Source organism: Plecotus auritus (genome assembly GCF_963455305.1).
Source record: "Plecotus auritus genome assembly, chromosome: 7".
In the NCBI taxonomy this organism is placed as follows: Eukaryota; Metazoa; Chordata; class Mammalia; order Chiroptera; family Vespertilionidae; genus Plecotus; species Plecotus auritus.
The window spans coordinates 132,376,748-132,401,208 of NC_137774.1; the positions used below are offsets into that span (position 1 = coordinate 132,376,748).

Genomic DNA, 24,461 nt, shown 5'->3' on the forward strand with positions numbered 1-24,461 from the left:
GATTTTTCTAGTAGATACCCAGAAGGGGGCATGTAACTTGGTTGCGGGCACATCCCCAGTAGGAGGTGTGCAAGAGGCAGCTGATCGATGTTTCTCTCTCATCGATGTTTCTACTAGAAAAATCTGAAAACATATATTTGTTAAGATATATGTACCCCTATGTTTACTGCATCATTATTCACGATGGCCAAGACATGGAAACAACCCAAGTGTCTTTTGGTGGATGACTGGATAAAGATGTGGTACATATCTATAATGGAATACTACTCAGCCATAAGAAAGGATGAAATATTGCCATTTGTGACAACATGAATGGATCTTGAGAGTATCATGCTCAGTGAAATAAGTCAGACAGAAAAGGACAAGAACCATATGATTTCACTCATATGTGGGATATAAAATGGAAAGCAACAAATGAACAATCAAATCAAACAAACAAACTCACAGACACAGATAACAGTACCGTGGTTATCAGAGGAAAAGGGGGATACTAGAACATGAAGAGGATAAAGGGGGTCAAATATATGGTGACGGTAGGAGACCAGACTTTTGGTGTTGAGTACACAATGCAATATACAAATGTATATTGTCGCCCTAATACATTTAATTTTTTTAAAAACCATGATACATTCTAAACAAATAAAGACACCTGAGTCATTTCATTCCATATGACAAAAACTATGGACTTGAGGGTCTGGGAATGACAAAGATTGTTTTTTACCACCAAAACCCCAAAGACTAAATGTGGGTGTCACTGAAGTCCTTCACATTTGAAGATGAACTGGGTGATGACATTAGAATTTGTGTAGCTGTCACTGAGAAACTCAGTGCGTGACCTACAGCTATTGTCATTGTAAGGGCATGTGATGGACTTTGTCTGTACCTGCTGATTGCTATTCATGGAGATGCCTCGATAATTCTAACATAATGTTATTTAGGGGGGAAATTAAAATGCAAACTGCTGAGAAGTTGGTTTTATCAATCTAATTTCTTGCCCTAAAGCAGTGGTACTCAACCTTTCTAATGCCACGACCCTTTAATACAGTTTCTCATGCTGTGGTGACCCCAACCATAAAATTATTTTTGTTGCTACTTCCTAACTGTAATTTTGCTACTGTTAATGAATCGTAATGTAAATATCTGTGTTTTCCGATGGTCTTAGGCTCTACAGCAGCGGTTCTCAGCCTGTGGGTCGTGACCTACAAGTTGAGAACCGTCGCCTAAGACCATCGGAAAACACAGATATTTACATTACGATTCATAACAGTAGCAAAATTACAGTTATGAAGTAGCAACAAAAATAATTTTATGGTTGGGGGTCACCACAACATGAGAAACTGTATTAAAGGGTCGTGGCATTAGAAAGGTTGAGAACCACTGCCCTAGAGACAGCTGATATAAAACGAATAAATTAAATTCAGACATTAGGAAACTGGTCATGCAATAGGGCTAAACCGACGACCTCAACAGATTCCTAGTAGAAATATGAATCATAAATCCTCTCCTAGGGCCTAAGATTCACTACCTGGTCTACCTAGCTTCACCTTTCACATACACCATTTATTCAATGAGTGCTTAAAAAGAACCAGCTGTAGCCAAAATCGGTTTGGCTCAGTGGATAGAGCGTCAGCCTGCGGACTGAAGGGTCCCAGGTTCGATTCCGGTCAAGGGCATGTAACTTGGTTGCGGGCACATCCCCAGTAGGAGGTGTGCAAGAGGCAGCTGATCGATGTTTCTCTCTCATCGATGTTTCTCACTCTCTATCCCTCTTCCTTCCTCTCTGTAAAAAATCAATAAAATATATTAAAAAAAAAAAAAAAAAAAAAAGAACCAGCTGTAGAAGTAGTGGAAGATGGAAGGTGAAAGTGTGATAGAAGAAGCTAGAAAGATAAGTAGGGACCTGGTCATGTGAGTAATGCAGACCACATAGGAGCTCTGACTTTGTCCTGAGAGCAATGGGAGCCAATGGCCAATGTCTGAAAGGACAAAACAGCAGTAGCAGAAAGACTGGTTAGAAAGCCGTTTCAGTAATCCAGGGGAGATGTTAATAATCTGAACTGGGTAGAGAATATAGGAATGAAAATGGCTCATAGTTTCAAGAGACATTAAGAATGTAAAATTAGCCCAGCTGGCATGGCTCAGTGGTTGAGCATCGACCTATAAACCAGAAGGTCAGGGCACATCCTAGGTTGCAGGCTCAATCCCCAGTGGGCAGGGCGGGGGTGTGCAGGAGGCAGCAACTCAATGATTCTCTCTCATCATTGATGTTTGTATTTCCTCTCTCCCGCTCCCTTCCTCTCTGAAATCACAACACATAAGAAAGCATAACCTATTTATAAAAACTTATGTGGCTTCGTTAAAGTAAAATCCAATCTCAATAATCTAAGTGAATTATTTGAATCAGTCAGTAAATGTAGGGCACTAGTATATTCTGCACCAAGGAGGTCATTTTATAGAATAAAGGTGGTGGGAGTGAAAAATCCTCTGAAACTTGAAACATTTGGTCCTGGATTTACGAATATGAAATTGCCTTGCAAGTTCAAATAAGCTAAGAATGTAAAGAAAATCTTAAGGGATTTAAGAGAATTCATGGATGATTGGCAAGTAATGGGCTCTTGGAGAACTTTGGAAGACCTGCTTTATATTACTAAGTTTCCTTGTCACCAATTATTTGTTCTATGATCTCACTAAAGAAGAAATCCTGGTCGTAAACTAACATTTGGCTGCCAATGTCAGAGACAGAATGTTAGCCTGGATGACTGAAACCATTGATGTGATATGCATGGCACCTATGTTAGTTTGGGGGAGGGGAACAAAAAACATATAACTGACCCATTGACTAATCAGCTGAAGATTTACTCAGAGAATTTGTTTGGAATAGGTTGTAAGTGCCATTAAGATTTAAACAAATTCTTTTAAAGTGGATTTTGAAGGATTAGGAAGATGGAAGTTTTAAAATTATGACTTAAAATAAAAAGGCAAAGGCAAAGGTTTAGTGTTTGTTACTGGCTACGCACGTGCCAAGCCAGTTTAAAGTTCACACTTGAAAGCATCAGTGTTCAATGCATGGCGTATTTATTTTCTCCAGCCTTTCTGGGAGAGCAGGATCCCAAGGGACACATGGTCCAGTCGATAAAGAGCATACAACATGGTCTACTGAACTTATCTCAAGTTAATCCTCATTTTAGAAAACAAATTTAATGATAAAAATAAAAATTTTAATTCACATGCAAACATCTACTAGTGAGTATGTTTCTGATGAATATTTTAACCAAGCAGATAAAATACTAAAAACTGCCGTGGATGCTTAGGCAGATGCCTTTCCATTACCCAGTATGCAACACCCTTTAGGGGGCCGTCCACACACTGCCCGCAGAAGGCCGTCTTGTCTGCTCTTGCTCCACAAGGTATCCTTATTGCATTTGAATACTGAACCCACATAGTTACTTCCATTCTCAGAGTTCTTCTTTATCTAGTCAGCTTCCCCTGTCTGAAGGTCTTTATGGTCAGGAAGGGAAACTGAAATAACCCACTAAAAGCTGAAGCAATCTGGTAACCATCATCATCAAAACAATTTCTTAAAACTTACTACTAACACCAATAACAGTGTCTGCTATCTTTTTTTTTTTCAAGATGACTATTTACTAAGCACAGCATAAGATGTCGCCAACAGTGAGGCCATCATGCAGTTTAAAAGAGACGTACACATAAAGCCTCTAGCGCAGTGCTTGGTATGTAATAAAGGTGCCCCTAGTTACTCATTCTACTGTCCTAAACGTCTTACACCTGACCTCTTTCAGAGTACTGATACTAACTTAGCTCAGGTCCTCAGAATCTCTCCGTGAACTTGGTAACTTGCCCCACCACCACCACCTTGTTCCCTCCTACACACAAGCCCAGCTCTGACCCTGTCACTCCCATGCTTAGAGTCACTGGATTAACTTCCTCTGGCCACCAACTCCTCAGCCTAGCCTGCAAAGCCCTCTACAAAAGGCAGCACCCCATCTCTTCAACCCCTTCCCTCCTTACCCTCTTATGCTACTGATGGCCCAAACTAACTGCATAACCCACTTTCCCCAACATACCCTATGTCTTCCAATCTGCAAGGAAAAAATCCTCACAATATCAGACAGTCTATGGCCAGGTACAAAATAAAATCTTCCCCAATTTAAAGTTGTGTTCTTATATCTCATAGTAATCTTGTTTTTAAGGAGGCCAACATACCTTTCTTTCACTACTATATGTAATTTCAGATTAAACACAATCAAATAATTCCCTTTACCTTAAATTAAGGAGCGGCTGAGTCACCCACTTCTTTAACTTCCGTCTCCCAAATGAAGTTTTAGTATGGTCCAAAACCCAAAATAAACTTCCTTTGCTTTTCATATCAGTCTAAGAAAGACCAAAAAACAAGTTTTATTAACTAGATAATTGTATTTGTACCAAAACTGCTAGTTGACCATGTGCCCTAATTATTCCATGGATCACAATTTTCAATGTTACATATGCCTGGCATAAAGTATGGCTCATAACAAGTGTTCATTTAATGTTTGATTAGTGAACGTGTGTGTATACATACACACACAACATATACACATATATATATGCACATACAATATACCGAAAGTATCGATATTTTGCACAGAAAAGAGATAGTCTGTGTTGTTTTTGGTTAACTAAGAATAATTTACTCAGAAATCTCTTTTGAAATATATATTTGTCCTACGCATCTTAAAAATATAATAATATATTTTACTGCCTTGGGAAATACAATTTGCCTTTGGCAATTCAGTATCTCCCCCAGCATCAGAATTACTGTTCTAAAGACCAGTGCTCTCACAACAGCACTGAAGGAGTAGAAGGTACTGGAGATAGATGTGAACTTGCACTGCCCTCCCGGAATTTACCCTGGAAGGGTTTTATTTTAGTCTGTTTTATTAAATCCTTAGTAAAAGTTTATCTTTCCATACTTTTCTATTTCAAAGTTGAGTCATAAAAAATTTCACAACTAACCAGAGATGATGGTTTATCCTAACCAAGGTTTCATTGTATTACAAAAAAATCTATTAATAGATTAAATCTTGTTGGGAACATAAAATTGCAGTTTTCACCTGAGTGGTTTTATTTTAACTTTTTCCTTTTCCTTCAAATCATCAATCAGGTACTTACAGAAAACCTCCCCAGTGTACTCAGTTGTATGATTGGCAAAGGTATATTAAGACATGTTCCCTCCCTCAGGGCACTTAAATCCAGGTTGGGGGAAAAAGACTCATAACTAGGACCCAATGCCACCTGGCAGAAAGAAACTATAAAAGGTATCACATAAGCTCCCTGGGCCTTAGGAGGTAAAGCAGAGCACAGAGCAGCTTCAAGGTCACAGAGGCTCCTGAGGATGGAGCTGGACACTGGCCCATGGACGGGGCTGGTCCAGATCAGCAACAGCACCACCCTCAGACAAGAGCCTGACTGGCCCGCCTGCAGTAAAGGGTCCTAGGAAGAGGACAGTGGAGGGGAAACAGGTTCCAGGTACCTGGCATCACTGGAGAAGCAGGCTCAGGAGAGAGGGGGGGGCAAACACAAGTCCTGTAACACCTCTGCTCTCCCTGACACTGGCCCCTCCTCATTGCCCCTTTCCTTGCTCATCAGTAAGGGAGGCCAACGCTGAAGTGCAAAGACACGCAGATGTTCATTCTCAGCTTCTGTTCTACAAGGGCTCAAGTCTTGACAATGAAAGGATTTTTAAAGGGTATTTTGGTTACAGATGATTTTTGCCTTAGGAATATGATTTCAGAACTGACTCCACAGTAGTAGGATTGGAACAAGGAGGATGTGGCAGAATAAGGACAACTTGGGATGCTGGGGCTGTGTGTGCAGACTCTGACTGAGCTCTCTTCATCCAAGAAATGTCCTTTTATTCCTACTACTTCTTTCCTATCATGGGATGTATACAGAGTTGATGAGAAAGACTTGTGGGAAAGAGTCTCACTTCTAGATAAATAAAATGAATGACAAAATAAAAATGTTATTGATTGGAAACAAGGTGGACTCTAGTATACACATTTAGTTTGGAAGAGGGAGAAACTAAATTAAAAAATCTAGTTAGTAATATACAAACCCAGGAGTCAGGAGAATAAATTTGATATTTACTATAATTCACAACAGTAATCAATGCTTCTGAAGAGCTTTAAGCCATTTGACTCAGATGGTTCAGTCTCCACTACTTACTCAAACGACTTGAAACTTCTTATTTCTATGACTTTGTTATGATAACATTAATTTTATAACATAACATCTCACATTACCAAGTGCCAATTTAATAATAAATGAAAGCAATAATTTCAATGGCTCCATTATCTTCCTAATTCATCAGTAAACGGCAAATAAATGATGAAAATTTGTAAAGGGAATTGTTATGCATCTTACAGTCTAATTGAACATCACAGTAACTTGTTTTATATGCTGCATAAAAAATAAAACTGCAAACATCTCAAGAAAAAGTTAAATGTAGAAAAATATAATCAAGCAGACAAAAAAAAAATCTTCATATGAATTTTCAAAGATGTTCTTCCAAATAAATATTTAATACAGAAATTATCTGAATTAGCATGTTACTTCAATCATTAAAAAAGACAGCTCTATAGCTTCCTAAGTAACCCCACAGAAGTATTTCTTATACTGTATTTAATTCTCCAAAAAGCAGTGCAACAATTATCAACTAAAAAATAGATAACAGGACAGGCAGAGCGGTCAGTTGAAGACAATATTGTTGCTTTCAACTGTATTCCTAAGAATACCACCTATTCCAAAATGCTACCTTATTCCAAATTTTGTTTTTCACAACCATTTGAAACAACTAGCCCTTATGTTTACCTGACCTGATTCTGTAGGATTTCAAGATTCTTTAATGTTGTTCCATTAATTGTCATAAATTCCATTGCACCTGACAACTGTTTAAATTTCCTGTAAAAGAACAAAATATGAACCATGATGTAAGTGCATAAAGAACTAACGTAAGCACTAGAAATATTCCAGTGACATTATGACAGAAGTTAGCTCTTTGGTAGAGACTCAAACCAAAAGGAGCTAAAAGAATATTTACTGGGATATTGTCTCCCATTGATGCTGGTGTCATTAAATAGGTTGATGGCAAAATAAGGACAGTTGCTCTCAAACCAAACACAAGAACAAGGAAGGAAAGTAAGTGTTACAAACAATTTTTTAATATATTTCCAGAAACAGAACCAAACATAGTCTTTTATCATTGGCAGAGCATGTGGTGGTGTGGTTTCTTCAGGAAACAACTATGCAATTAGCTTAAAAAATATGTCAAGATACTTAAAAACATCCTTCTTATTCTTTAGCATGAGATCATCTTGATAAACCCTTAAACAGATTTTAATCAACATTCTGATATGTGCAACAAATGTTATTTACTCTTTAATTAACAATGCACATTAATGTGGCTGTTTTAATAGAGTATAAAATTGAAAAAGTAGCAGAAAATATTTCCTTAAGCTCAAAGAATTCATATTCTCCTTATGTACCTGTAACTACTTCAAACTAGATGAGAAGTTCAATAAATTTCAAATAGACTTGAGTATTGAGTTGCAATATGATTAATAAATATATGCACAATTCCAATTTTGTCCTTCTTAGTCTTTCATGTTAAAAAGTATACTAATCAATGCATTACTGATACAGGATTCAATGTCCTTTATAAGCTAGTCAGTCCTTTGACGTTTCTGTCAATAGCACTTACAGATTTGATGGCTTAAAGGCAAGAAACATCATGGCAAGGTCACTAAACTATTTGGAGGGAGAACATGAGTGTTTCCATCATAGCTATAATAAGATTTAAATAAAACCCAGTTTCCCAAGCCAGTTATGGAAACAAGCCCTCATCCAGGAATCTAGAGCCTAAAATCAAAGCCAGCGTTCATTGCAAGATGCCTCCACTTCTAGATGACTCCTCAACTAAAGCTCCAGAGCCCTGAAAAAGAAATAACGTACTGCACATTAGGAATGTTGCCTAGTAACTGAACGCTGTCCTTTGGCAGTGTAATTTATCTGTGACAGATCTGACCTAGCTTCCAAAGAATGATAACTTGTTAATAATTTTTAGAGGGAATCAACTCCAACACTGATGGATACCAGATGTATGTAGCCCTTTCTCTCCTTCATACAGCAGTTAGTCATTCAATAATGTAATTAGAGCAATTTATGTTCTTGGGCTGTCCTCATTAATAGATTTTTGGCCCGCTTCTGTGGCTCAGAGGTTGAGTATCAACCTATGAACCAGGAGGTCACGGTTCGATTTCCAGTCACGGCACATGCCTGGGTTGCAGGCTCGATCCCCAGTGGGGGGCATGCAGGAAGCAGCCGATCAATGATTCTCTCTCACCATTGATGTTTCTATCTCTCTCTGCCTCGCCTTTCTTTTCTGAAATAAATAAAAATCTAAAACATAGATCTTAGCTTCTTGGAGGCAAGGATTATTGATATCACATAATTTGCAGCACCTGCAGGGCCTAGCAGAAAGTAGATGCTCAACAAATATTTGCCATCTTCCTGTAGGGAAGCCAGTGTGGGTTTGTTTTCCTTTGCTCAGAAATGTTTGTGAACACCCAAGGTCAGTAATAAAATGTAAAACATTTTCAGGAAGAAACAATTAGGCAGTGGTTGGCTGTGAAGCTGACAGGTGTTAATACAGCTTCCTGGTCAAAAATCCAAGCTGGAAGCACTAATAGGTTGGACTCAGAGTTGGTATCTAACCAGTGCCCATGTGTTTAGATATGTCATTCCCCTGTTCACAAAAGTTAGGTTTAATCTACACAAGTTAACACTTGCACACCTTAATCAGACAGAGTCTAGAGGGTGCTTAGCTGGCATGAGAGAAAGACTAATCAAGAACCCATAATCCACCAACCTTTCCTTAAAACATCTCGGCAAGCTGCCTTTACCTCCCATTAACATAGGAAGTGTAAAGAAAAATTAATGGCATTTAAGATGTGTGGACTGTCCAGAAATACTGTCTGTTCAGTTGCCTTCACCTTCACAAGAACTTGTACACCCAACAGTCCATATCCTAAAGAACGGTGTCGTAGGTTTAGGATTCTGAAAGCATCTCGTTCCACCAATCATCTGAGGGTCTTGTCACCTAACACCAACTGAAATCCTGCTCCTCCTATGCCTCAACTGAACCTTTGAAGCAAGAACACTGAGAAGACCCAGATTAGAATTTCAAGATGCTCACAGAAGTGTGCATGACTGCGTTTTGTACCTGCTTGCTAAAAAGTATCTATATGTGTGGCAGAATTTTGTTTGGACTAACATACAACCTGGTAGGGAGAGGGTTGGGGAGGAGGCTTAGATCCCTCACCTACATATAATTACTTGGCCTCCTAATATCTACAATATCAAAAAGAACCCAGTAACTGTGAACCAAACTGGCTTAAGTTACCTCTTTTTACTGTGCTTCACAGATTTGCATATACAGTATTACAAATTGATGGCAAGATCCTTCACCAGCAAAATGATTACGGCTCACTTTAAAATAATACTTGCTGCCCTAGCCTGTTTGGCTCAGTAGATAGAGTGTCGGCCTGCGGACTGAAGAGTTGCAGGTTCAATTCCAGTCAAGGGCACATGCCTGGGTTGTGGGCTCGATCCCTCGTAGGGGATATACAGGAGGCAGCCTACCAATGATTCTCTCTCATCATTGATGTTTCTATCTCTCTCTCCGTCTCCCTTTCTCTCTGAAATCAATAAAGATATATATTTAAAATAATACTTGCTTTACTGCAGTGGTTTAGAACCAAAACCACAGTATCTCTAAGGTTTGCCTGTACAGGTTCTTTTTTCATTTAACAGTGTTAAAGAGATGTGCATATGGGTTTTTTGTTAGTTTTATTTTTGGTTTTTGCCATTAGTGAACAAGTCATCTAGACCTCCAAGTATATGCTGGGAGAAGCAGGGTTTCTTTAAACTTGACATCTGCATTGATTTTTAATAAAAGATCAACCACTGGACAATATTAAACTAAACTGACCCTATGGAACAATAATTATCAAGCAATTATAAGAACCAATTTTGCTGTTGGTTTTCCCAAATATTTAGTTGATAATATGTTCTGGAGTTGGGGAAAATTTTCCTTATGTCAGTCCTATTTCCACTGGAAATTGTACACACTTTTGAACTAAGGGTTGAATCTTCCAGCATCCTTAGGAATTCAATGGTATATGATCTGAAATACTAACAACAACAAAATTCTGAATTATTTATCCTTTTCGAAGAAGCTAAATTTCATCTGCTTTGAAATGAATCTCATAAATAATGCCTGGCTAGGGTTCATGCTGTGTGAACCTGGATAGAAATATTATAAGTAATATGGGAAGATATTTCATTAATATTTAAGACAACAAAAATACAAAGGATGCTTTTGTTTCCTCAAGTTTTAAAATGGAAGGAAATATACTTGCTTCTAACTTGCCACAGAAATTTAAGACACTATATCATTACTAAACAACTTAAAAAAAATCTTTCTGAATTAGAGAGAGGCAGTAAGGGTACAGAACGTATCTGAAAGATCAACCCCCTTCAAAGATCCTATTTAAATATTATTTAAAAATGGAAACAAAGAAAAAAATCTATCATGTTACATATTAAATCAATAGTGGAAAATAGTTCTCTATGTACAGTTTTCAGAGGTCATACATTTACCATTTGCCTAATCTTTGCATGGTTAATTTAATTATTATAAATTTAATTTTATAAAATTATTACAAATTTTAATTATTACAAATTGTATTCTATTACAAAATTTGTTTTACTGTAGATTCACTTCTACTTGATTTCCAATTAAACAAAATGAATATCTTTGCATTCCTAAATGTTTCCAATAAGCATATTAGACAGGCAAATAAAAAGAAAGGTGTATAACAATTACCAAAAAACTGCTAGGTTCAATGACTCACTAGAAGGATGCACAGGACTCAGCATATATTCATTTGGCTCTGATTTATTACAGTGAAAGGACATAAAGCAAAATTTGCTCTATCTAATAAAGCCTCGCTTAATCCATCCTTAAAAACAATTCCTAAAATGGTTTATTTTCCTCCAAAAGCCTTTGTAAATGCACAAAGACCTTTAAATATATGTATGTCAAGATTTTAATGAAATATGCAGCAACCTTTGTGAAAGCATTTGCAAAACAACGCAACTAAATGTCCCCCAATCACATGGCTCCTAAAGTAAATATAATCATACCAGAAGCTGCTGAGCTTTTAAAGCAATAGGACTGAATTTTAAATAAGAATGAGAACATGCACGTTTTTCCAAAGCAATCCCTTTGAGAGGCTACATTTTTTTTTTCCAAGTTATAAGAACTGTGGCATTACACTTTGGGAATTACATTCAAAGCCAATTCACATCCCACCCATAAAACATCATCACTCCCATTTCATTTTTAAGCAAAAAAATGGTACCAGTTTGATCTTTATTCATTAATCTTGGCTCCCAAGGACATTTTTTGCAATTTCTAATCAAATCCATGCTCACAGGATAAAGAATTCCTTCCTTCTCTCTTTTTTCATTAATCCTGTATTTACTGACTGCCTACTAAGTGCTGGACATATGTTGGGTGATATACAATGTAAGGGCCTAAATTTTGGACCTCTTTATATCTTTATTTTGTCTGGCTCTATGGACATGACAGGAAAGGATTACCCAAGAGGCAGATGAGCCACATACTAAGTCCCCAGCAGATCCAGTTCCCTGACCACTCCCCAACATCACCATCCGATATAAGTTCAGCTGCACTCAATCTATCAAGTCAGGTAATTTTAAAATAAGCTATTTTAATTTCAGTACAAATAAACATTTTAGTATTATTTTTACTTTGAATTACATATGAGGAGGGCACAATAATGTTTTCAGATCCAAATTCATCTACTTCTAAACACAGGAGAGCCTGATTTTAGAAAAAGTCAGTTTTCTTATTTCAATAGTAATATTTGATTGCTGGGTGATGTAGGGAGAAAAACAAATCTTTTTTTTTTGGGGGGGGGGCGCTTTTATCTAGTTTTTTATTTTTTCAATTACAGTTTACATTCAATATCATTGTGTATTAGTTTCGGGTATACAGCATAGTGGTTAGACAATCATATACTTTACAGAGTGTCCCCCCACCCCTGATATTTTCAGTACTCAACTGGTAACGGGAAAGCTATTAGTCACTAGTTCTACCTCAGTTAAGGGCTCCCTAACAGGAACAAGTCAAATGGTCAATAGCTTGTCATCCTTTCCTTATGGGATCCAACACCATCAACCATACAGAGTGATCTCTGCAATGTTTCCTATTATTGGATCCTAAAGTGGAGCCCATGAGGTATAATGCCAGGTTGCTATTTTTTTTAATAAAACACTTCAGCCACACTAAAACATATGTAGATTAATATTGTACCCAAATTAAAAAATAAACATCAAGCAGAACTTCCCTGTGCCATTTCCCCACCGACCTCTATGGTTTCCCTCCAACCCCACTCTTCTGAATTTGTTGTTGCTCATTCCCATGCATGTCTTTCTACCTTCTCAATATATGTATGTATTCTACTACTGTTTCACATGTTCCTAACTTCACATAATGATCTATATTGTGTACCCTTCAGCAATTTGACTTTTGGCTCAATATAATGCTAATAAAAAATATTTTAGTACTGATACATGAAACTCTAGTCCGTTCATTTTCATTGCTGTATAACATTACAGTGCAAGAATATAACGCAATGAACCCACACTGCTGTTGATGGACATTTAGGCTGCTTTTCATCAGGACAAAACTATTTCCAGAGAAATGATATTCTGTTCTATCCTAAATGCCACATACTGGAACACACACCAAAAAAAGGATATTACAAAAAGAGAGTGGAGCTCTTCCACTCTCCCCAGCAAACTCAAACCAGCACCACCTCTTTGTTCCTCAGTTCATACTCAGCCATTTTACTAAGATAGCTCCATCTGTCCACCCACCTCTGCAGGGCAGAAAGCAGCTTACTTACCCAGGATCAATATGAGCGAGGGTAATTCTTTACAGAGCCAAAGACAAGGGGCTAGTGAAGGTGGAACACAGGAAGGCAAGAAAATTATCCCCCTACCTTTTTTCATTCCACTGGTTTTTAAACTAGTATTTTCCTAGAATGTCACTTGCCAGCTTTTAAATCTCTGAACTCTACAAAATTAATCACTTTTTTAAAAGCAGTCTATGGCCCTGGACAATGTTGCTAAAGGGTTAGAGTGTCGGCCCACACAATGAAGGTTCCCAGGTTCGATTCCTGGTCAAGGGCATGTACCTGGGTTGCAGGTTTGATCCTCAGCTTGTGCAGGAGGCAACCAATCGATGTGTCTCTCTCATGTCAAAGTTTCTCTCTCTCTCTCTCTCTCTCTCTCTCTCTCTCTCTCTGTCTGTCTTCCTCCCTCCCTCCCTTCTTCTTTCCCTCCCTTCCCTCCTCCCTCCCTTCCACTCTTTCTAAAAAGCAATGGAAAACATATCCTCAGGTGAGGATTAAAAATAAAAAATTAAATTAGAAAAAAAAACCTGTCTGTTAGAAGCTGTTCTCTTTGTCTCCAACTTTATGACCTATGAAATAAGAACTGAAACCAAGAATAAGAAAGGCAATGAAATTTTATGAATACTTTTTAATACCACTTCTTAATTCCACTTATTACTACTTGCCAATTAACTTTGCTTTAGAATAAAGCACATTTTGTAGCCAAAACTCTACTACATTAAATAGCTATTATGAATACAAACTGATGGAATTATTAAGGATTCTATCAATGTTTTTTATATCTGTTAATAGCTTTAGTATTCTTAGGAACAATACCACATAGTTCATCCTTGCCCTCAAACAGAGTATTCTATCAATAGCAAGTAAAATTCTCCGAGAATAGTGTTTACGAAATTCAAGAGATGTTGTTAATATAAACCCTCCCCTTTTTAATTTTTGAGGAATCACTTACATGGGTTTGGAAAGCACCTTTGCCAAGTTAAATTCTTTGAGGTATCTTATTATGGCCGCCAAAGAGCAAATCACGGGCTTCTCCAAGATAATGGCACTGGAAAGACTTTGAGAACCTAAAAATAATATATACCTTCGTTAGAATTATTATTCACCATTATTTTTAAAATTTAAGTTAAATAAAATTTAGTTTATAGTTATTGAAATAATAGAGACTATCTCCTTAAACTGACCTCTGGAAAAATGCAGATGATTACAAATACCCAGGGCATGGGAAAAGGCATTGTCTGATGGTGGAACAAGCCTTTTTGTAAAGCAATAGAGCAACTTTTTCAAAATGTAAAATGCTCATCTCCTTTGACTCAGTAATACTCCAAAATGCATGTCAAAGATGTGTAAACAAGGAAGTGAGTTGGAAAATCTTTTGTAATAGTAAAAAACTAGAGACAACCTAACTGAATGCCACTAGCGTAACAGTTATATAAATTGTAGTAAGTCTAGATTATTACACACCTACTAATAGGAATGACTCACTGCTACCTGTACTGATACAAAAAAACTATCTATAACATATTGCCAAGTGAGAGGGAAAACAGTTGAATGACCATTCTCATCTCTCAGCAGGAATACTACAACAGCTTTCCATCTGGCCTCAGCTCCTCTCTGTGCCTATAGGGTATTCTTAACAGAACACAGCCAAAAGAATCCTTTTTAACATGTACCTCAAATCATTAGACTACTTTACTTAAAAGTCCTCCAACATGCCCCAACTCACTGAGTGAAAACCTCAAGTCCTTAAGTCTGTAAGGTCCTATCTTGCCCTCCCATCTCCTCTTTAACTCAGAGCTTCCCTCTTAACATGCTTCCCCTTAGTTACTTTGTTCCAACACCCAGGCTCCCTGCTATTCCTTAAACATACCAGGCACTTAAGATATGCAACTCTGTTCCTTGGAAAGCACCTTTGCCAAGTTAAATTCTTTAGTCTTGTCTCCAGAGGGTGGGAATTTTTATCTATTTTATTAATGCACTATGCCTCACATAATAGGCATTCAATAAAAATCAGATGAAAGTTTAAGTTCAAGTTAATTAAACACATATACACAGTTATGTATGTACTAGAGGCCTGGTGTGCGAATTTGTGCACAGGTGGGGTTCCTTGACCTGGCTGGTGATCGGGGCCGATTGGGGCTATCTCGCCCAGTCCAGATTGGGGCCCATTGGGACCAGCCAGCCAGCCGGCTGGGGGTAGGGACTATGGGAGGTTGGCCAGCCAGGGGGAGGGACCGCAGGAAGTTGCCAGCTGCAGGAGATTGGCTGTGGGAGCGCACTGACCACCTGGCTGGCCGGGGGGAGGGGCCGCGGGAGGTTGGCTGTGGGAGCACACTGACCACCAAGGGGCAGCTCCTGCATTGAGCATCTGCTCCCTGGTGGTCAGCGCACGTCACAGTGACCAGTTGACCGGTCATTCAGTCGGCCGGTCGTAACCGTGGCTTAGGCTTTTCTATATATATAGATGTTTATGTATATACATGAGGATTTATACATAAGAAGATTCATAAGGATTTGAGTGGGGACTTTTACTTTTTTCTTTAAACACAACTATATTTTGACTTTTTTTAAATAGGCATTTATTACTTTTAGAAGTAGTAAAAATATTACAATATATCTTTGATAAATCAGTAATATAACTTATTAATTTCAACTATAGCTTTGTATAAAAATAAGATGTAAATAAAGAGTTAAAACCCTTTCCCCTTCTTCTGAGAATTTCATCTTCTTTTAACTTTCTAGCTCTGTTTCCCAGGAAACCAGATAAAGATGAAATGCCAGTGTGTTATGAAGTAGCACTGCATATGGTGAAAATGACCTGAAATCAGTACACTGCACCTGGACTAGGAGGAATTATGAATACCTGATTCCAGAAAATTGGCCTTCCCTGAGAGTACACTGACTCTTGGAACTTGGTATGTCCTTTGTACAAATTCCAGCAAGGGAATCGGGTTCCTGCGGGACATGGGGCGTCTGAGCCAGGCAGACCCTTGCACCCACCTGTTAAAAGTCTCCTTTCCTTTCAGCTGAGCTGTCACTAGTAGCAAGGGGAAACGTAAGCACCAATGGATCTGTGAACTGCTACAGAGACCGCTGAGAAATACTCCCACCAAGGAGAGATCATGTGCTTTCCCACAAGCCAGGTGTTCTGTCCCATATCCTCCCAGGTGATCTGATGCCAAGATGGCTTATGGTAGACTTGTGACTTAGTCTTGTCTTCAGTTGAGCGTAAGATGATGATCTCTTGGTGATATCGCAGACAGTTGTCATAAATGGGTTACACTCTCAGACATTCAATTCAATTTGGCCAAGTCACCATGAGATTAAAAGGGATGGGGAGAGAAATGCTCCAAGATATTGATACCTGGGAGGGAGCTGGGGGAGGCTGGTCAGTCTATGGGCTAACGGAGAAAGCTGTGCAGCCTGTGATAAGAGATAAAAAAGGACCTTAACTAAGCTGCACTGACAGGAATGAGGGGTCCAGACCAAAGCAAGCACTGATATCTGGCTAAGGAAATATGAATTAGACAAATAATGGTTACCTAACATATTCAGACCCTGTCATTAATGTTCTGGTATTTAAATTCCAGTAATCAAACTTTTGAAATGCTACCCTTCATCAAGTGATTTATCCAAACACTCTATAAAACTGCAAGGAAGCCGTAACCGGTTTGGCTCAGTGGATAGAGCGTCGGCCTGCAGACTCAAGGGTCCCGGGTTCGATTCCGGTCAAGGGCATGTACCTTGGTTGCGGGCACATCCCCAGTGGGAGGTGTGCGGGAGGCAGCTGATCAATGTTTCTCTCTCATTGATGTTTCTAGCTCTCTATCCCTCTCCCTTCCTCTCTGAAATATAGCAATAAAATATATTTTTTTTAAAAAACTGCAAGGAAAATAATGGGCCATCTTTTAAGAGGAACAAGAAGGAAAGTTGGTCAGTAAGTAACTCCTTACACTCCAATGAATATGTCAAAAACATTAAATTACTAAATGGTCATAACTACAAAAGAAGAACTATAGTAGTGTTTTTCATCAGTGTAAGAACAATAAACTCTTCCCTCCACTTCTTCCAATTATGTATTGGTAACTACTTAGCTTTCATTACATTAAAAGTCAAACTTGCACCTTTATTCAAACCTCAACTCAGTTAAATTTGAGGACATATGGCTAACATGTATATAATCTTTACCTTTGATGTCAATCATATCTTTTACATAAAACTCTGTAAACACCTGGGAAGCATGGCTGTATTCAAAATACATGTTATCCATCCTTTCTACTCGAATTCTGTCATCCCGCACCCTGAAAGAAAAAAATGAAAATTTCAAAGATAATTTTCCATAATCTTGAACTGTGTGTATTTAGGCCTTGGCCTGACTAAAAAAAAAAATAAAGACACATTCCTTATTCTCTCCCAAGTTAAAAAAAAAGAAAGAAAGAAAGATCTAAAGTTTCCCAGTTGAAAAGTTCCATTTCATAAAATGTAATTATTACTTTTACTACGGGTATGTCACCTAGCACACCATGAGTACTTTATATATATATTTATCAAGAACTCACTGAAATTAAGGTCAATTACTTCAATAAATACAAAAGGGAACCTTTTCTTCAATTCTATTTACTAAAGTGTTATCATTAGCATATATGAGCCTATCAGTTTTATATTTAGTAACTATGCTGAACGCTTCAACAGCATGGATGGAACTGGAGAGCATTATGCTAAGTGAAATAAGCCAGGCAGGGAAAGATAAATATCACATGATCTCACTCATTTATGGAATATAATGAACAACATAAACTGATGAACAAAAATAGATCCAGAGACAGAGAAACATCCATCAGAGGGAAGGTAGAGGAGGGTGGGGGTAAGGGAGAGAGATCAACCAAAGGACTTGCATGCATGCATATAAGCCTAACCAATAGACACAGACAACAAGGGAAGTGAGGGCATGAGGAGGGGGATAGAGGGGGTAATGGGGGAATAAGGACACATATGTAACACCTTAATCAATAAAGAAATTTTAAAAAAACCTCACTGAAATTAAGGTCAATTACTTTTATTTTATTTTTTTTATTGTTTAAAGTATTACATGTAGTAGTACATATATCTTCTTTTTTTCCCCCCATTGACCCTCCCCCAGCCTCCCTGTCGCACCCCCTGTCACGTGCCCTCATCCCACCCCCACCCCCAGTGTCTTGTGTCCATTGGTGTGCTTATATGCATGCATACAAGTCCTTTGGTTGATCTCTCCCCACCCCCCCCTCCAACACTCCCCAGCCTTCCTGCTATAATTTGACAGTCTGTTCGGTGCTTTACTGTCTCTGTATCTATCTTTTGGTTCATCAGGTTATAATGTTCTTTATTTTCCATAAATGAGTGAGATCATGAGGTATTTTTCTTTCATTGCCTGGCTTATTTCACTTAACATAATGCTCTCCAGGTCCATCCATGCTGCTGCAAATTGTAAGAATTCCTTCTTTTTTATAGCAGCGTAGTATTCCATTGTGTAGATGTACCATAGTTTTATAATCCACTCATCTGCTGATGGGCATTTGGGCTGTTTCCAAATCTTAGCTATGGTGAATTGTGCTGCTATGAACATAGGGGTGCATATAACCTTTCTGACTGGTGTTTCTAGTTTCTTGGGATATATTCCTAGAAGTGGGATTACTGGGTCATATGGGAGTTCCATTTTTAGTTTTTTGAGGAAACTCCATACTGTTCTCCACAGTGGCTGCACCAAGGTCAATTAGTTTACTAAATACAAAAGGGTACCTTTTCTTCAATTCTATTTGCTAAAGTGTTATCATTAGCATACATGAACCTATCAATTTTATATGTAGTAACTATGCTGAACGCTAATTGGTTTTTTGTATTGTCATTGTATGCATTAATATCACCTGTAAAAAAAAATAAAACTGTTTTGTCTCTCCTTTATAATATCTACTAGGGGCCCAATGCATGAATTCGTGCACCCTGAAAGGAACTATGGGCCGCAAGGCTGCATGAGGATGGGGGCAGATCTCGGCCCATTCTCCATGGTCCCACCCAGCCCCTTCTGCCGCACCCCCACGCCCCGTCTGCCAGCAGCCCTGCTCCCGCCTCCTGCGCTCCCAAGTGCTGACAGCGCCGGCCCCACTGGCACCTGTGGGGCTGACGCCAGCAGTAGGTGCAAGCGGGGTCAGCACTGGCAGTGGGTGTGAGCGGGGCCATCACTGGCAGCGGGTGCGAGAGACAGTTGCTGGCCCTGATCACCCCTCAGGAGCAGGGGGATGTGGAGAAGCCCTAATGGGAGATTGGGGCCAGCAGCAGCCACTCGCATCCGCTGACAGTGCCGAGCGATCGGTGCTGGCGCCAAGCGCTGGCACGGTGCGAGCAGGGCCAATGCCAGCAGCAGGTGTGAGTGCCGGGCAGGACCGTGGCGCGTGGGAGCAAAGAATTTTCAGAAAGAATTGAGGATGGCTGCCGACGGGAAGGCAGACTGCAAGTAGTATGTGAGTGAGAAAACAAAGGAAGAGTGTGTGGTCACACGGGGAGTGTTTGTTGGTGAGTTGAGGGACAGCTATACTCCAGGAGACTGTGGGGGACTACTGGGCGGGGCTCCCCAGACCGGAGAGCCCCCACTGCTGCTGGGTTCTCTCCCAGAGTGACCGGCTCGGACGCGAAGACCGCGCCATCTTGAAGGGGAAAGTGGATGTTGTCCAGAATCTGAAAAGCCCGGAGAATCTACAACTACAGCACCCACCGAACAGTTGTGAACCCCAGAGCACCAGTCCCCAATTAGCACAAACACATGGATTCAGAGGAGCTCTACACTCCACCACGGAAGGGTCAGATTTCCCTGGGATAAGGTGAGGTCTCTGGTCTCGGCAGGAGAGAGAATCGCGCGCACTGCGGGAGCTGGAGGACAAGGGGAAGTCTGCGCCTAGAAAAATCTGTCGCTGTTGGGGCTGGTGTGATTCGTGAATGTGGAAGGGGGTCCTCAGAGCTGCTAGCAGAAGGGAACTCTAAAAAGCAGCCCATTTTGATCTGACACAAAAGGACAGCCTAAAAATTTTAAAAGTGTGCCGGCTGCTTAGACCCAAGAGGGAAAAAAAGACTGCACAGACTTGCGCACAGCCCCGCAGTTTGCACAATTACGCTGGCTCTTTTTTTTTTTTCTCTTTTCTCTTCTTTTTCTTTTTTTTTTTTTTCCTCTTTAAATCCTTGGTTCTGATTACTAAGCCCAATACTTAGGATCACCCAATTGGGGACACCCTAAGAGACTGCAGGGTAAAGTTGTTTTTCTGGAACCTGGGGATCAGAGCAGGGAATAACCATAAGAGAACCAGCTCTGGGGCAACCCACTCCGACAAACCCATATTGAATGCCACCAGGAAAGCAGGATCTAAGCACTGGCTAGAGACGACATATAGACCTGGAGGTCAATCCAGAAACACTGCCACCCAGGGGTTGAATCACAAATTGACTCTTGTGTAAACACAAATAAAGGAATACAAGAAATTAAGACACACTGCCTGCTTAAAAATCAGCACTGGCCGAAACCAGTTTGGCTCAGTGGATAGAGCGTCGGCCTGCGGACTGGAAGGTCCCAGGTTCGATTCTGGTCAAGGGCATGTACCTTGGTTGAGGACACATCCCCAGTAGGAGGTGTGCAGGAAGCAACTGATCGATGTTTCTCTCTCATTGATGTTTCTAACTCTCTATCCCTCTCCCTCTCTGTAAAAAATCAATAAAATATATTTAAAAAAATTAAAAAAAGACATAGGGTAACAAATTGGATAAGAAAACACGACCCATCTGCTGTCTACAAGAAACCCACCTCAGAAAAAAAGACGCACACAGACTGAGGGTGAAGGGATGGAAAAAGGTTTTTCAGGCAAATGGAAATGAAAAAAAAAGCGGGGGTAGCAATACTTATATCTGACAAATTAGATCTCAAAGTGAAGGACATAACAAGAGATAAGGAAGGCCACTTCACAATACTAAAGGGAGCAATCCAACAAGAAGAAATAACTCTGGTAAACATATATGCACCAAATACAGGAGCACCCAAATACATAAAAAAAACTGGAGGATATCAAGGGAGAGACTGACAGCAATACAATTATATTAGGAGACTTTAATACCCCACTATCACCAAAGGACAAATTCTCTAAACAAAAAATCAGCAAAGAAACATCAATCCTAAATGACTCACTGGACCAGATGGAATTAATTGACATCTTCAGAAAATTTCACCCCAAAGCCACAGAATATACATTCTTCTCAAGTGCACAAGGGTCATTTTCAAAGATAGACCACATGTTGGGTCATAGGCAAAGTCTCTTCAAATTCAAGAAGACAGAAATCATATCGAGCATCTTCTCAGATCGCAGTGGCATAAAACTGAAATCAACTACAATAAAAACAATCCAAAAAAAATCAAACAAATGGAGACTAAACAGCATGCTATTAAACAATGACTGGGTTACGAGAGAGATCAAAGAAGAAATAAAAAACATCATGGCAACAAACAACAATGAAAACACAACAATCCAAAATCTATGGGACACAGCGAAAGCAGCCTTGAGAGGGAAGTTCATAGCTCTACAAGCCTACTGCAAAAAACAAGAAACAATGGTAATAAATTACCTAACCCTACAACTCAAAGAGTTAGAAAGAGAGCAACAAGAAAAGCCCATTGTAAGCAGAAGGAAGGAAATAATAAAGATCAGAGCAGAGATAAATGACATAGAGACAAACAAAAACAATACAAAAGATCAACAAAACCAAGAGCTGGTTCTTTGAAAGGATAAGCAACACTGATGAACCTCTAGCCAGGCTCACCAAGAAGCAAAGAGAGAGGATCCAAATAAACAAAATCAGAAATGAAAGAGGTGAAATAACAACAGACCCCACAGAAATACAAAGGATTATTAAAAAATACTATGAAGAACTCTATTCTAACAAACTAGACAACCTGGAGGAAATGGACACATTCCTAGAAAAATACAACCTTCCAAAACTCAACCAGAAGAATCTAAACATCTCAGTAGGCCAATAACTATGGAAGAAATTAAAGCAATCATCAAAAAGCTTCCAGCAAACAAAAGCCCAGGGCCAGACGGCTTCACAGGGGAGTTTTACCAAACTTTCAAGGAAGAACTAAATCCTATCCTCCTCAGACTATTCCAAACAACTCAAGAGGAAAGAACACTTCCAAGCTCCTTCTATGAAGCCAGCATCACCCTAATACCAAAACCAGATAAAGACAACACAATGAAAGAGAATTTACAGGCCAATATCCCTCATGAATATAGATGCCAAAATCCTCAACAAAATTCAAGCAAATCAGATCCAGCAGTACATCAGAAAGATCATACACCAGGACCAAGCAGGATTTATCCCTGGAATGCAAGGATGGTACAATATCTGCAAATCAATAAACGTGATACATCACATAAACAAATTGAGAGATAAAAATCACATAGTCATATCAATTGATGCAGAAAATGCATTTGACAAAATCCAACACTCTTTCTTGATAAAAACTCTCAACAAGGTGGGAATAGAAGGATCATACCTCAACATAATAAAAGCCATATATGATAAACCCACAGCTAACATCATACTCAATGGGCAAAAACTAAAACCATTTCCCCTAAGAACAGGAACAAGACAGGGATGACCACTCTCACCACTCCTGTTCGACATAGTACTGGAAGTATTAGCCATTGCAATTAGACAAGAAGAAGAAATAAAAGGCATCCAAATTGGAAAAGAAGAAGTAAAGCTGTCCTTATTTGCAGATGACATGATATTGTACATAAAAAACCCGAAAGACTCCATCAAAAAACTAATAGACTTAGATCTAACTGGTCGGCCTGTGGACACAAGGGTCCCAGGTTCGATTCCAGTCAAGGGCATGTACCTTGGTTGCGGGCACGTCCCCAGCAGGGGGTGTGCAGGAGGCAGCTGATCGATGTTTCTCTCTCATCGATGTTTCTAACTCTCTCTTCCTCTCCTTTCCTCTGTGATAAATCAATAAAATATATTTTTTTAAAAAAAACTAATAGACTTAATAAATGAATTTGGCAATGTAGCAGGATACAAAATTAACACCAAGAAATCTATGGCATTTCTATACACCAATAGTGAAGTTACAGAAAAAGAGACTGAAAAAGCAATCCCATTTACCATCACACCAAAAAAATTAAGATACCTAGGAATAAACTTAACTAAAGAGGTAAAAGACCTATATGCGGAAAACTATAGGACACTGAAAAAAGAGATAGAGGAAGACGTAAACAGATGGAAGAACATACCATGTTCATGGATTGGTAGAATCAACATCATTAAAATGTCCATACTACCCAAAGCAATCTATAGATTCAATGCACTCCCCATTAAAACACCAACGGCATATTTCACAGACCTAGAAAGAACTCTCCAAAAATTCATCTGGAATAAAAAAAGACCCCGAATAGCCAAAGCAATCCTGAGAAAGAAGAACAAAATAGGTGGAATCTCAATACCAGATTTCAAGCTATATTACAAAGCCACTGTTCTCAAAACAGCCTAGTACTGGCACAAGAACAGATATATAGACCAATGGAATAGAATAGAGAATCCAGATATTGACCCAAACCACTATGCTCAATTAATATTTGACAAAGGAGGCATGAACATACAATGGAGTCAGGACAGTCTCTTCAATAAATGGTGTTGGGAAAATTGGACAGATACATGCAAAAAAATGAAACCAGACCACCAACTTACACCATACACAAAAATAAACTCAAAATGGATACAGGACTTAAACATAAGACGGGAAACCATAAAAAACTAGAGGAATCCACAGGCAGCAAAATCTCAGTAATATGCCGAAGCAATTTCTTCACCGATACCGCTCCTAGGGCAATGGAAACTAAAGAGAAAATAAACAAATGGGACTACATCAAAATAAAAAGCTTTTGTACAGCAAAGGAGACCATCAATAAAACAACAAGAAAGCCCACTGTATGGGAGAACATATTTGCAAACGTTATCACTGATAAAGGTTTAATCTCCAACATCTACAGGGAACTTATACAACTTAATAAAAGGAAGATAAATGACCCAATAAAAAAACTGGCAACGGACCTAAATAGCATCTTTTCGAAAGAAGACAGAAGGAAGGCCAAGAGACACATGAAAACATGCTCAAAGTCACTAATTATCCGAGAGATGCAAATCAAAACGACAATGCGATACCATCTCACACCTGTCAGAATGGCAATCATCAACAAATCAACAAATGACAAGTGCTGGCGAGGATGCGGAGAAAAAGGAACCCTCGTGCACTGCTGGTGGGAATGCAGACTGGTGCAGCCACTGTGGAGAATAGTATGGAGTTTCCTCAAAAAACTAAAAATG

General features: G+C 39.1%; 1 protein-coding gene across 1 annotated transcript in view; it reads right to left on the minus strand.

Moving 5' to 3' along the window:
* MSH3 (mutS homolog 3) overlaps nt 1–24,461 on the minus strand; it is a 139,399-nt gene that overhangs the window by 76,489 nt on the left and 38,449 nt on the right. Inside the window, exons 9-12 of the mRNA XM_080682388.1 lie at nt 17,253–17,365; nt 14,017–14,131; nt 6,876–6,960; nt 4,283–4,392 (exon numbers count right to left, since the gene is read on the minus strand). Coding sequence (XP_080538514.1) covers nt 4,283–4,392; nt 6,876–6,960; nt 14,017–14,131; nt 17,253–17,365 — 423 coding nt within the window. The remainder of the gene's footprint in view (nt 1–4,282; nt 4,393–6,875; nt 6,961–14,016; nt 14,132–17,252; nt 17,366–24,461) is intronic.